This window comes from Apium graveolens, chromosome 9, assembly GCF_009905375.1.
Source record: "Apium graveolens cultivar Ventura chromosome 9, ASM990537v1, whole genome shotgun sequence".
Lineage (NCBI taxonomy): Eukaryota > Viridiplantae > Streptophyta > Magnoliopsida > Apiales > Apiaceae > Apium > Apium graveolens.
In genome coordinates, this window is record NC_133655.1 from 8,231,452 (window position 1) to 8,246,991 (window position 15,540).

General features: G+C 34.4%; 1 protein-coding gene across 1 annotated transcript; it reads left to right on the forward strand.

The window, feature by feature from the left end:
- Window positions 1-4,575: 4,575 nt before the first annotated feature.
- Window positions 4,576-15,174, forward strand: LOC141684970 ((S)-8-oxocitronellyl enol synthase ISY1-like). Its single transcript, XM_074490101.1, has 5 exons — window positions 4,576-4,766; window positions 5,199-5,377; window positions 5,467-5,545; window positions 7,877-7,988; window positions 13,819-15,174. The coding sequence occupies exons 1-5, from the start codon at window positions 4,576-4,578 to the stop codon at window positions 14,944-14,946; spliced, it is 1,689 nt and encodes a 562-aa protein (XP_074346202.1). The 3' UTR covers window positions 14,947-15,174.
- Window positions 15,175-15,540: the final 366 nt, after the last annotated feature.

Sequence of the window (15,540 nt, forward strand, 5' to 3'; positions counted from 1 at the left end):
TCAATTTTTAGCAATTTTGATTTCGATTTCGGTTTTTTCGGTTTTTTCGGTTTTTTGCTCCGTCCTAGTTGCTGGGGACGTGGGTTTTCATAGACGTAGAGGGGTTTTAGGAGTTTCCAGAGAATAATCTGTAACGTTTGTTTTGCATTAGGAGTGTTAGAGCATCCCAACGCTGATCATCTGTTAGATATAATGTTTACGTGGCAGTGTAATATACATAATATCTAAAATTTTGATCACTCCAACAGAGCTCCCGGTATATTCACTGAAAAGGGCACGTTACATTTATTGAATGTACTCCCATCATCTAAATCAATACACGTCACTCTCATGCTTAAAATATGGTCTAACCTAATGCTATTCTATGTTCTCTGTTATAAATATTTTTTTTATAATAAATAGCATATTACTTTAAATAATTTTTAAATATTATTTAATTATAAAAATCAAAATAAAAATTCTAATATTATATTATAATAAACTATGCTTCATTTAAAAATTATATATATATGTATGTAAGTAATATTTGTTAATTTTATGTTTTCCATTTTTAAATATGTTATTATATTTATAATTGTAATAATTTTTTATATTATAATATTTAGTTTAAAATATTTTCATAAATATAAAAAAATAAAAATATTTCCATTAAATATTTTTGATTTAAATGCATATTTTAATTTCAATTGTATTGAATATAAATAGCTTACATTAAATTTATTTGTATATTTAAAATTAGAAACAAAATAATATTTTGGATATAGCTAATGAATATAATTAATACCACTGGAGCATAAATTTTTACATGTTCAACAAAATTTTAGCTAATGATATTTTAGCTAACAAGTTTACCTAATACCCTTGGAGATGCTCTTACAACATCTCCAACCATAATAGCTAAAATGGTTATCATTATTATCTATAATTTTACTAAATCGGTAAGGTCATTTGCTCCGGTGATATTAGCTATATTGATTAGCTAAATTCAACAATAGTGTATTTTCAAATTATTTTATATATATATAAATTTCACATGTTAAAATATATTTAAATATTTATTCAAAAATACAAGTAAAAATAAAATATTTATTTAATGAAAAAATATGGAATATATATTTATATAATTATAATAAGATACTTATATGTGTTAAAAAATAGATACTTATATGTATAATAAAATTTTATATTTATATTTATATTATATTTTGTTATATTAGATTAGATTTATTAATATTTTTTTATAAATATGTAATATTTCTTCAAATAATTAATAAAATTGGTCAATAAAAAATCATATTTTAACACTTAATATAACATAAAATTAAAATATTAAATATGAAATAAAAAATTTAACACACACATATATATAATAAAAATATAATATGAATATATGTTTGTATTCATGTGCAAAGTTAGATTAAAATAAGGTAGAAAATTGATAGAAAGCTGATGTGGATGTTTTAGCTAATGGCTACAGGATCAACAACAATATAGAAGATGAGATACACAATATCTAAAATATTTGCTAACATTATATTTTTTAGCTAATATGTATATAACTATGCCACCTAGACTTTTTAGCTAAGAGGAGGTGATGGTTGGGGATGCTATTACTACTTATAACTTACCTGTAATTTATAAGCCCGTCACAATTTATGTCGGAGTGTTTGTCAACCCAAACTTATAAGTTGGATTTACAAAACTTATAAGCTGATAAGTTGAATGTTAGTAACAACATATTTTTTCTCAACTTATTTTGAATTTTTGTTTTTTTATTAACTTTAGTTTTAAAAAATGTGTTCTAAACTATTTTTCTAATATAATAATCACGAATTAAGATAATTTTATTTATAACTTATTTATTCTTGTTTAATTAATAAGTTAAAAAAAATTTGACTTTTATCCAAACACTTATACAACTTATAAGTATTTATCTACTTATCACTTATAAGACACTTATTTATTTTAAATCATATGTTACTTATTTTAAGATTTCCAAATGGACACTTAGTCGGTTCCTAGTATCTAGCCACTGCTATGATTAGAATGGCTATTTACTTTGTACTTTCTTTGAATAAATCAAGCTTTAACATGTACTTTGTTTTTAAGCCTAAACCACTGCTTAGTATTTTATGTAAAACTTAACTAGTATTTTTAACATTTTAGTATCAGAGCATTCGTGTGTTCTTGGTGAATGCCCAACTATATGTCCAGGATGACGACGGTGGAAGCAAGAAATGCAAAAAATGGTACAGTAAGCTTGAGCTATCCCATGTTTTCAAGAGGAAATTACACGGCATGGGCTATGAAAATCAAAGTTTACATGCAAGCCCATGGTGTTTGGGAGGCTGCGGAGTCGAATGACAGAATTCGGTGATCGACGATAGAATATACAAAATAATCTCAGCTGCGATGTACCAGGGTATCCCGGAAGATATCCTATTATCACTTGCAGAAAAGAAAACTGCTAAAAAATATTGGGAAGCTGTAAAATTACGTGTCTGGGTTCTGAACGTGTGAAAGTGAAACAGAAGAGGGTGAAGACTCTAAAGGTGGAGTTCAAAGCTATGGCTATGAAATATGTGGATACCCTCGATGATTTTTAATTAAAAATAAGTGGGATCATGAAAAACATACGAGCACTCGGTGAAGAAGTGGCAAAGTCATATGTAGTTAAAAAACTTGTAAAAGCGGTACCTACTAAATTTCTCCAAATTGCTTCCACGATCGAACAATTCTGAAACCTTGAGGAGATGACGATCGAGGAAATAATTGGGTCATTAAAAGATCACAAGGAGAGACTTCAGGGCCAAACAAAGAATAGTAGAGGACAACTCCTCCTGACAGAAGAGGAGTGGGTCAAGCAAGATAAGAAGAACAAAAAATTATTATTGACAAGGGACGAGTGGATGAAGCGGGCAAACAAGGGAGGAACAAAGATGTTTTCAGGATCAAGACCTCGGAAAAATGATGAATATTGAGGAAGGGGTGTTCCACGAGGGGTACACGACAAGAGCAAAGTAAGGTACTTTAATTGCAGTGCTTACGGACACTACGTCGTGGTGTCAAAAACCAAGACAGGAAAGTGAGAACAAAGAAGAAGCCAATATTTCATAAATTCCTGGCGATGAACCAGCTCTTCTCTTAAATGAAATCACAGAAGACAAGGAGGCCGTGATGTTGACTAATGAAGAAAGCTTGGTGCCCAAAATAAAAGAAACAAAGAAAGAGACGGTGTCAAACTTATGATATTTGAACAATGAAATGAGCAATCATATGATGGGTCAACGATCAAAGTTCAGTGTTTTGGATGAAAACGTGATAGGGCGTGTGAAGTTTGGTAATGGGTCTATAGCCTATATCAAGGGAAGATGATCAGTAGCTTTCAAATGTAAGAACAGAGATGAGCGATTTCTTAAGGATGTATACTATATTTCCTCCGTATGCAATAATATTAGTAGTCTCGGATAATTGTCCGAAGAAGGAAATAGTGTAGCTCTTAAAGGTAATTTTCTATGGGTTCGAAACCCCAAGGGAGAGCTAATGATGAAGGTAAAATAATCTAAAAATAGGCTGTATGAAATTATCTTGAAAAATAATGATGCTAGAAGCCAACTATCGAAACTGGAGGAAGAGAATTGGTTGTGGAATTCTCGGTTTGGTCATGTGAATTTTAAAGGCATGAAGCTAATGTTGACTTTAAATATGGTACATGGACTGCCAATGATTGATCATCCTAAGGAAACATGGACTAGTTGTTTAATCTCAAAATAAACAAGGAAATCATTTCCCTCCCAATCAAAAGTTTGCTCGAAACGAGTGTTGGAACTTATCCATGGCGATCTCTATGGTCAGATTTCGCCAAGTACACCGAGTAGGAACATATATGTGTTTCTTTTAATTGATGATTGGAATCGAGTAATGTGGGCGTACCTATTAAAGAGTAATGACGAGGCTATTGGAGCATTTAAAAAGTATCGTGCATTGGTAGAAACTCAAGAAAGAAAAATTTAGATTTTTAGAACGGACAGGGGAGGTGAATTCATGTGTAAGGATTTCAACTCATATTGTGAAGAAGCAGGTATAGTTCGACATTTGACGGTGCCTTACTCTCCCCAACAGAACAGGGTTGTAAAAATGTAATCGAACAATGATATAGATGGCCAGGAGCTTTCTGAAGGAAACAAAGATGCCGAATTATTTCTGGGGAGAAGCAATTAGGCATTCCATTTATATACTAAATAGACTTCCGACTTGGGCTGTTACTGGAATTACTCCCTACAAAGCCTAGTGTGGTAAGAAACTTCATGTTGAACATATAAAGGTGTTCAGGTGCGTGGCGTACATAAGAGTGCCAGGTACAAACATAAAAAATTAGATGACAAAAGTAAAGTTGTTGTCTATCTTAGAAAAGAACCCGGAATAAAAGCGTTCAGATTATATAATCATGGAACACAGAAGGTGTGTGTAAGTCAGGATGTGATTTTTGAGGAAATAAACACGTGGGCCTAGCACACAGATGTAGAAACTGCAGAAAATCAAGTAGGAACTTTCACTGTGACTAACGATATTACAATGGAGGAAGATGAAAGTGAAACAGAGACATCACAATTTATAAATAACGAAGATGAAGTCGTAGACTCTAGTGGTGACTCGAACTATGCATCAAAAAGCCCGGAGTCTGATTCTGACAGTGTGCCTCGAAGAACAAGGACTCTTGTAGATATTTCTTGTAAATCTGGAGGACGAAAAACTTTTCTTGATGGGTATAAAAGAACCTGCAAATTATGGACAAGCAGCAAAAGACGTTAATTAGAGAAAAGCAGTAAACCAGGAGATTGAATCAGTTGAAAAAAATAACACATGGAGACTAATAGAACTACCATCTGGGAGAAAAACTATAGACTTGAAGTGGGTCTATAAGTTAAAACGAGATGCAAATGGCGAGATATTGAAATATAAAACGAGAATAGTTGCAAAAGGGTACGTTAAAAAATAGGGGGTCATTTTCGAGGAAATATTTCCCCGGTCACTCGAATAGAAACGCGGTTACTTCTCGCTTTTGCTACGCAAAATAGTTGAGAGGTGCATCACCTTGATGTAAAAATAACCTTTTTCAATGGAGAGGTCCAATAGGAAATTTATGTCAGCCAACCGGATGGTTTTATTAAACGAGAAAATGAGTATTTGGCTTATAGATTATTGAAGGCCTTGTATGGGTTGCGACAAGAACCCCGTGCCTGGTATGCAAAGCTAAACCAGTACCTTGAACATATCAATTTTTCAAGAAGTCCATATGAGCATACAGTGTATTCTAGAAAAATGGGAGATGAGGTCTTGATCCTTGCAATTTATGTAGATGACATTTTGGTAACAGGTTCGAGAATGACAATGATAAACAACGTTAAGGAACAGATGAGCTCGTAGTTTGACATGACTGACATGGGTAAGCTATTCTATTACTAGGGCATCTAAGTAAATCAGGGAAACAATTAAATCGAGCTGAAACAGACGGGATATGCGAAGAACGTACTGGAGAAGGCTGGTATGGTAGACTGTAATTTGACAAAGTACCATATGAATCCTAAAGAATGTATTAGTAAATACGAATGAGGTATTGCTGATGATCCCACACAGTATAGAAGCGTAATAGAAGGTCTTCGCTATCTCATGCATACCAAGTTAGACATAGCTTATTTGGTAGGGATAGTTAGTAGGTTCATGGAGAAACCTACACTTATGCATCAAAATATTATAAAATGCATCCTCCGCTATGTAAAAGGAACATTAGGCTTTGTTTTGGTAAAGGCAAAGAACATCGAGAATAACATCTTAACTTGGGTATTCGGACAACGATTTGGCTAGGTATGATGAAGACAACAAGAGCACTGGTGCGATGGTATTTTACTTAAACGAAAGTCTTATTGCATGGGTTTTTTAAAAACAAAGATGTGTTACTCTCTGCTCCCGTGAAGCAGAATACATGGCATCCACGGTGGCTGCATGTCAAGCAATATGGCTGCAAAAATTACTATATCAGGTGACAGGTGAAGAAGCTAGTCCAGTAGTCCTCTACATTGATAATAAATCAGCCATTAATTTGGCCAAAAATCCCATGTACCATGGTCGTAGTAAGCATATAGATATTCGGTACCACTTTATTCGAGAATGTGTGGAAAAGGGAGGGATCGTCGTCAAACATATCAGGACTGGTAAGCGACGGACAGATATGCTAACAAAAGCTCTAACCACTGTTAAGTTTGAAAGGATGCAACATCTTTTGGGAGTTAAAGAGGTCCAAAAACAAGTTTAGACTAAGGGAGAGTTTGTTGAGTTTTTTATTCTAAACTTGTTTTATATTTGTTTATTTTTTATTTGTATTAGTTGTTTTGTGTCTAATATTCCAAAAATATAGAGACCGGTTGCTGGGTGACGGGGTCTTCATAGACGTAGAGTGGTTTTAGAAGTTTCCAGAGAATAATCTGTAGGCTGGGAAGTCCTATTTTAGTAATTTTATATAGAGATCTCTTCATCATCATTTTCTAATAACTTATTTTTATATATTGATTCAATTATAAACTGAAGTTTGGTAAGTTTATATAACACATTTATCAATATCAATCCACATATTATCTTACAATATTCAGAATTTTTAAAAATCATAAACCACACATAAATAAGAAAGTGTCACCCTCTAAACATATACTAACCAAAGAAAATCAATTAGGAACACGATATCTAGAGAACAAAACTCACGAGCCTTAGCCGTCTCGAAATCATCATCAAACTCCTTATCAACTCGTTTGAGGTCAACAAGACCAGTAATGGAATTTTATGTGCTCTTCTTAATTTCTTCACTAACACAATCAAAGTATAAACAGACACCAATGCATGTATTAAAATAAATTGACATATCAAATACTATTGTACATACCCCACAAAGATGAAACCAACACATAACAATTAAAGAAGTTGACATTCTCGTGTTCCTTTTTTTCAAAGATCTACTATCAAACACCAATATTAATACAAATTCTACAATTGTTAATATCAACTTCCTCAGAAAATTTTAGGAGGAGGTCTTCTAATGTAAACTATGTCAGATAATACATATGCACACTAGCTATTACGCCAAAATATCTCTACTACTAGGCTAAAGCACAAGTCAGGATGATGCATCATATGTACAGCAGATACTACACAAGCTAGTCTCCATAATATTCACTTATCATTCATTAATATATAACATAAGTGCGATGAGAAGACGGTACTAAAAGGTATACACTTATTGTGAATGTCCTGGTGTTATAGAGTAATTTCCTAACCAGGAGGAATCCTGGAAGCCATTTTCAGCAATAAAAAATAAGAGAAACCACAAATCAAAAATGATTTCAAGCATAAAAAAATATATATAATCAAAAAAAAGAAAGTGATGGAAAATTTTCTTTATTTAAATGAGTCACTTTTGAGTCCACCGAGTTTGAACTTGAGACCACTAGGAGATGATGTATATGAGAGAAAATCAACAACTATTAATTAAACAGACAGGGTCATATGTAACAGAGTTAATCAGCCTTGCATTAATTCTGTAATAATATTTATTATTTATTTTTCAAGTCTAGAAACAGTGTCATTGAGTTGCAGTACTTGTATATCATTCTGGGATCACGTGCCTAGCTACATTATCCAGTAATACTTAGCCACATGACAGTAAGGAATAGAGGAGGAATATAAACAATTGGAAGGCAGGGGAGATGCCTGCTTAAGACTTGTGTTATTTCATACTTGCTTTTCCTTTTGTTGTTTTTTCCCTTGTAAACTTTCAATCCTTACTTTATTAGTTTCAATTCAATTCAGTTCTGTTTTTAATTTACAGTTATTTTCATTTCGTTTACTGGAAAATAGATCTGTTTGGTTACAAGTGGTATCAGAGCCCTCCTTCCTTGGCTCATGTTTTTAAATTTAAAGAAATTGCAGAAGCCCTAAGGGTAAGTAAGGACGGGGAAAATCTGAGGTTTGGGGCTGTTGATACCTGCCTCACCAAGCTTGAACATAGTCTGGAAGAGATAAAATTGTTGTCTAAGGGACTGCAGCCATAAAAACAAATGGTGGATTCGGTTATCACTAAGGTGGGGGGCTGAATCAAGGGGAGATCTCAGAGACTGGATCTACAAATCAATCCCAAGCTCAAAACATTTCTCACCCAGGTATCACACCTTCGATTCTGACCACTGTTCCGTTGCCCACATCTCATGTTTACCTACCCCCTATTATGCAAACTACATTGTCATGTGCTTTTAGTAACACTCCCATATCCACTATACCCACTTCTGCTAACTACGCTTATAGCCCGCCATTCTACACTACTAGTCCCACAGTACAACTCTCAATTCAAATAGAAATTTACATCAGTTGTATATACCACCACCAACTGGGTTTACTTATCCCACCCACGTAACACCTTACTCCCACCCGAGCCATATCCCCCCTGTTACACCTCCCACACATAGAACTGACTTCATAAACTTTAATCCCATGCCCAAATTGGAGTTCCCAAAGTTTGATGGACTCGAAAAGGATGGGTATTACGAGCATAACATTACTTTGAGTTAATAAGTATCGAGGATTCCAGGAGAATGAAACTAGCTGGGATGCACTTCGAAGGGAGGGCCAATATATGGTTCAGGTTCTATCAGGCCAGTAGGGGATTTGTTCCTTAGCGTGTGTTTGTAAATGATGTAGTGTTGCATTTTGAAAATCCTGAAAACATGGATGTACATGATCTCTTTAATAAATTGAAGCAAACAGGAACAGTCTCAGACTATGAGGATCAATTTAAAGAACTGAGAGCTCAAGTCATATCCAGGATTAAGGGCTTAAACGAGAAATATTTTATTTCTAGTTTCGTGAGTGGCCTTAAGGAGCATATCAAACTGGCTGTCAAAGTGTTTAGTGTTGGGCTTGATGAGCAGGCCTAACTCCACATTGGTATGATATTGTCCGCTTTGGGTCGAGCCCGCACGGGTTTATTTTTGGGTCACTCCTCATATTAATTGAGTTATCTGGCTGCTTATATTCTAGCAAACTGCCCCTCCCACAAACGATGTGGGATAACTTTTAACAATCTCCCCCTTCACACATCGGGCCCGACACCTGTCAATTCTACCTCTTGATTGTGTGATCTGGCTCCCCCTTGAGCCCATACTGGGTAGCCCATCTGCCTCCTCCTAGGTCCATTCTGAAAGCCCGACTGAGATTGTTCTGGATAGTCATAACCTAAAGCTCTGATACCACTTGTTGGGCTTGCTGAGTAGGCCTAACTCCACATTCGTATGATATTATCCGCTTTGGGTCGAGCCCGCACGGGTTTATTTTTGGGTCACTCCCAAAAGGCCTCATACTAATGGAGTTATCCGACTGCTTATATTCTAGCAATCTGCCCCTCCCACAAACGATGTGGGACAACTCCTAACAATCTCCCCCTTCACACATCGGACCCGACACTTGTTGATTCTGCCTCCTTCAGTGTGATCTGGCTCCCCCTTGACCCATACTGGAATACTTCTGACTTTCTGGCTCCCTTTGGGCCCATTCTGGAAGGACCACCTGCCTCCCTCTTAATCCCACCCTGAGTAGCCCATCTGCTGCTTCCTATGTTCATTCTAGAGCCCACATAAGATTGTTTTGGACCATTATAACCTGAAGCTCTGATACCACTTGTTGGGCTTGCTGAGCAGGCCTAACTCCACATTAGTATGATATTGTCCGCTTTGGGTCGAGCCCGCACGAGTTTGTTTTTGGGTCACCTCCCAAAAGATCTCATATTAATGGATTTATCTGGCTGCTTATATTCTCGCAAACTGCCCCTCCCATAAACGATGTGGGACAACTCCTAACATTTAGACCACAGTCCCTTAGTGATGTTATTTTCTTAGCTAAGCAAGAAGATATTAAGGGAAATAGATCATCAGTGGTGCAGTCTATTAAGCCTATGAGCAAATTACCAACTACCCCAGATAAAGACAAGGCAGCACCACCACTTACCAACTATAAGTATCCAGGCTTGAGGGAGCAAAGGAATACAAAGTCGATATTGAGTAGCAAGGAGATAGTCGAAAGGAAAGCTAAAGGGATGTGTTTCCATTGTGATGAAATCTACCATCCAGGACAAAATTCTAAGGCGTGACTGTATAAAATATCCAGAGAAAATGAAGATGGAAAGTTCCTAGTTTCTAGCCACTACTGTGATTATAATGGCTACTTAATTCATACTTTCTGTGAATAAAATCAAGCTTTAACACGTACTTCATTTTTCCAGTTTCAAAGCCTAAACAACTACTTGCTATTATACATAAAATTGAAGCGGTGTTTTTAACAGTCTCATATTGGATGAGCGCCTATGTGAATGAATTTTTTTTCATATATAGCCACATTTTAGAAGGGTTATTGCAATAGGAGTACTACTACGTAACTCTCACCTTTTCATTCATCATGATTAATTTCAATTCGACATCTCAATCCATTACTTTGATTAATCTTACCTATTATGATTATAACTATTACTATTAAATTTGGGGTACCAAACTAGAAGATGTCGGAGCTTGGTGCTTACTGATCATACATTTGGTTGAATATCTTTATTAATTTAGATTTTATGTTATTTTTGTTCCCTTATAAAATAATGTATTCTTAATAAATTTTTTTCTTAGGCCTTGTTCATTAACATAAGCAGTTTGATCTCAAAATCGACTCTGTCTGCATGAAATATATATGCAAGAGTTTACTTGACTAGTTCAGAACAAAATTCGAGTTTAGCTCGGTTACATGGGACTCTATCCGACTTATTTATTAATCGAATCCGAGTTTAAACAAAGAAATATGTTCATTAAGTAAATGAGTTTAAGCCAAATTTTATAATTGTTCAACTCGAATTTGGTTCATTTTGTTCGGGATCGGCTTGAGCTGAGCTCGAACTTTTTAGACCCCAATCACAATTTAGCTTAATTATTATCATGTTTATTGAATGGTTAATTACAAAATATCTACATATATAGAATTTAGTCAAATTTTATTTGTAATAATTATCTTATAATCAATTTATGAAACATCAGTATATGTTTACAAGTTTAAGATTAAAAATATAAAAAGTAATAAGTAATTAGATATTATCAAAAATGCCGATACGAGTTGGATATGTATCCACTGTTATCGAAACTCATTAGTATGGTGGGGGATAGAGGAGAGACCAATTTCTATGATAAAAAAAATATAAAATCCGATCATCTAAATCTTAAAATGATATGAAGATGTGATCTATGCGTGCGAGAATGTATATTACATGAGTCACTTTAAATATTTTGATTTTGATGAATATTGAACTTAAACATATAAACTATTAGTGACTGGGTCTGGTTGGCTTGAACCCAAATTGTTCGTGACTTAATTCGTACATATTGCTCAGTTATTAAGTAGTCAATCTTAAACAACATTTTTTGTTGAAAAACAAAGACGGGCTCGTCTTTTTAAGACTTCCGAATCGAATAAATGTTAATAAATCAAGATTTATTTTGATATGCAACTATCTCGCCGATGTTCTATTTAGATACTTATCGTAAACTGGATGTTTTATGTATGTAGTTGGTGACAAGTGGACTTGTTTGAACTTATCGTATGGTGACAAGTAGACTCATTTGAACTTATCGTAAAGTGGATGTTTTTTGTATGTAGTAGGTGATAAGTAGACTTGCGATAATGTATTTTGTGTTCGGTGGATTGCTGGTAGTTTGGTATGTAGATCTAATTGTTTTGTATTTTGTTTTGGATTATGGTATGGTTGGATTATGGTATGGTATGGATTATGGTATGGTAGGGAATTGGTTTTGTTTTGGAAGGGGCCTAGATTTTGTGTTGGTGTTGTGTTTGGTATTTATTTTATGGTATAGAATTGTTTTTATTTTGGTAGGGCCCTAGATTTTGTGGTTTTTTATGCAGCTGGTTTTAATTAAATATGAAATTGATATGCAAAATGCTTATACCTAATAAGATAATGGTTTTTTAAACCGAAAGTAACCATTGTATCAGTTTCGGACAACGGTTACCTCAAGTACATAATTATGTCAAAATATAAGCCATTGTCTAAACAACAATTCAATAACACCAGTTAGTTATTAATTGTTGTTTGAACTATGAAGACATGACTTAGAACACAATATAAAAAGAATTGGTTTAAAAGGTTTTACACAACTGTTGCTTTAAACAAATCATTGTTTGAATAATAATGGAATTGGTTTTGAACTTTTTCTTGCCATTGACTCCCCGTTGTCTATTACTTAGTAAAACTGTTGCGTTACAAAGGTTTCTTCAATGGTTCCCGAAAAGTAATCCGTTATCTATTTTGCATTATAACACCGTCCTAAAACTGTTGTCTAAAAGATACTTATATTACTGTCTCTAAAAATAACTGTTGTTCTTCTGTTATATAAACAATAGATGGATAAAATAACTGTTGTTTGAAAAAGATATTTAAAATTGTAAAGAAAATTTAGAACTTTCTCTAGACGTAAATAAACCGTTGTTTATTACTAAAAAAACTGTCATGTTAAAAAGGTTCCAACAATAGTTTTTCTAAAACAACCGTTTTGTCATCCTAATTGTAACCAGTATTAAACATCGTTGTTGAATCTCCCTTATTACAAGTGTATAAACAACCGTTGTCCAATTTTCGATCACACTTGGATAGACAACGGAAACTCTACCTGTCAGACAATGACAAAAAAACAGTTGTATAATTGCAAATATGTTGTAGTGCAACCCGGTTAATCACTAACACTAATCTATTAGAGTCAGTGATACCCTACTTTGTGAATATACGCCAAAGGTCTACCTCTTAAATTTGGGTTTGTGACAAATGATCCACTATATTATTTATTGTGATATGCAACTTAATCCTATTTAGATACTTTAATGTATCAATGTTAATACTTAATCCTATTCCTGTCTGCAGCTTGACATATTGATGATGTACAATGCGGCCATGTGGGGGTTACGTGGGGTGATGCAGCAGAAGTAGGAGCCCGAGTTTAAGTTTGTGGAGATCGATTTGTAGCAAATCTTGAAAATAGAAGATTTCCGAATGGAATGGAAGGATGCGGATGCCCCTAGCTCCTCCCACCTCCCAACTGCCACCTACTCGCATTCATCTAAACGTATCATTTACATGGCACACCGACCTCATTTCATCACTTAATTATCGTGTTATATTTGAATATAAAAATTCTTGATAAACTATTAATTCTTAAAAAATAATTTATTAATTTTATTTCAAATTTTAATTACTTCTAAATTATTATTATTAAGTAGAAATTTTATTTTAAATAAGATTAACATATATATCAAGTATTATTTTATATTCGAATATTGCTTTGATAATTTTTTATTTAATCTTATCTAACACAGTACATTTCCGATTACAAACTATTATCCCCAAAATTACTATATTTTCAGTTAATGTTTTTAAAAAGTTCTAGCGTTAATTTCTCTTTTCTTTTGTATTAATAGTACGGGTCAAGATTTAAACCACAAAAAAAAGTCAAGCATCGCATCACGTTTCTACATCATTTTTGTACATAAATAGCAACATGGTAGCAAGTCCTAATTAAGAAAAACCACAAGCGAAAAGAGTGTCTACCAAAAAATAAATGAGCTGGTGGTGGTCTGGTGCAGTTCTCTCTCTCTCACTAATCTTCGTTAATTATTTATGTCCACACATGATTTTCTTCGTTCATTACTAATTTTAGTCCTTCATGCATGCTTGCTTAGAAACCTCTCAATCAAGAAAATGTTCCGTTGAGCTACGAAAGCGTGGCCCTTGTTGTGGGCATAACGGGCATTGTTGGCAATAGTCTGGCTGAGATTCTCCCTCTCCCTGACACCCCCGGCGGACCTTGGAAAGTCTACGGCGTTGCTCGTCGTCCAAGACCACCATGGATTCCAAACAAACATGTTGAGTACATCCAGTGCGACATTTCCAATCCAAAGGAAACTGAATCCAGACTCTCCGGCCTTAAAGATGTTACTCACCTCTTGTATGTCACTTGGGCTAGTGGATCTACTGAAGCTGAAAACTGTGAAATTAATAGTAGAATGTTTAAAAATTTGTTAAATTGTATTATTCCAAATGCCCCGAAGCTGCAACATATTTGTTTACAAACTGGGAAAAAGCATTACATGGGTTCTTTTGATACTTTTATGATTGCACCACATGATCCTCCGCATACCGAAGATCTTCCCAGGCTAGATGCTCTAAATTTTTACTATAATCTCGAGGATATCTTGTTCGAGAATGTAGCGAAAAAGGATGGCTTAACTTGGTCAGTCCATAGGCCTGGACCTATATTTGGTTTTTCTCCTCACAGCATGATGAATATAATATGTACACTCTGCGTTTATGCTTCAATATGCAAACATGAGGGTGCAGTTATGAAGTTTCCAGGGACTAAAGAAGCTTGGAGTTCGTATTATTCAGCTTCGGATGCTGACTTGATTGCTGAGCAAGAGATATGGGCTGCAGTGGATCCAAACGCCAAGAATGAAGCCTTTAATTGCAGTAATGGAGATGTGTTCAAGTGGAAGCATTTCTGGAAGGTGTTGGCGGAGCAATTTGAGGTGGAATGCGGAGAACTCGAAAACGGAGAGAGACTGACATTTGCTGAGTTAATGAAGGATAAAGGGACCGTGTGGGATGAGATTGTAAAACAAAACAATTTGGTGCCTACGAAACTAGAAGATGTGGGAGCTTGGTGGCTTGCTGATTTTACATTTGGCATCGAGTATCCTTTAGATTCTATGAACAAGAGCAAGGAACATGGATTCTTGGGATTCAGGAATTCCAAATCTTCATTCGTTCATTGGATTGAGAAGCTAAAACTTTCTAATATTGTTCCTTAACTTCTACTCCTTATCTGTATTTTTCATGTTCTTTAGGGTTTTTTTTTCTAATTTGTGTGTGTCTTTTAGAACTATCCGTCTTGAGTGAAAAGATAGAGAAAATTGTGTCTGAGGTTTCCTCGGACAAATTTCCTAAAATTAAGATATTTTGTTATGTAAAATTTTATGCTCAAATCCGAAAGTATAAGCACAATTATATCCCCAAAAATACTCTTGTACATATTTGTACATCTCGTGCCTATCTGCTGAGGTCATCTTTAGTCCAAGCAATTCTTAAAAGAAAACTTCGACCTTTGATAGCTTATGTATTTCATCTGGGGTTTTCTCTCAGCAACTTCAACAAGAGCATGGCAATGCTGCATGGTGTAACATACCGTTTGATTCAAACTTACCGTATCTGATACGAGTTTTGAGTTTTGTTAATTTCAAACTCATATCTGATTTTTTTCAAATCAATACATCAAATAGATTCCTATGAGTTTTTATATCCTAAATGTGGTGAATATGAAATACGGGTATCAAAAATATTTTTTTTTCATTTTATATAAACTTATATATAAATATTCAACACAAAATTAAATCAATAACTCAAAA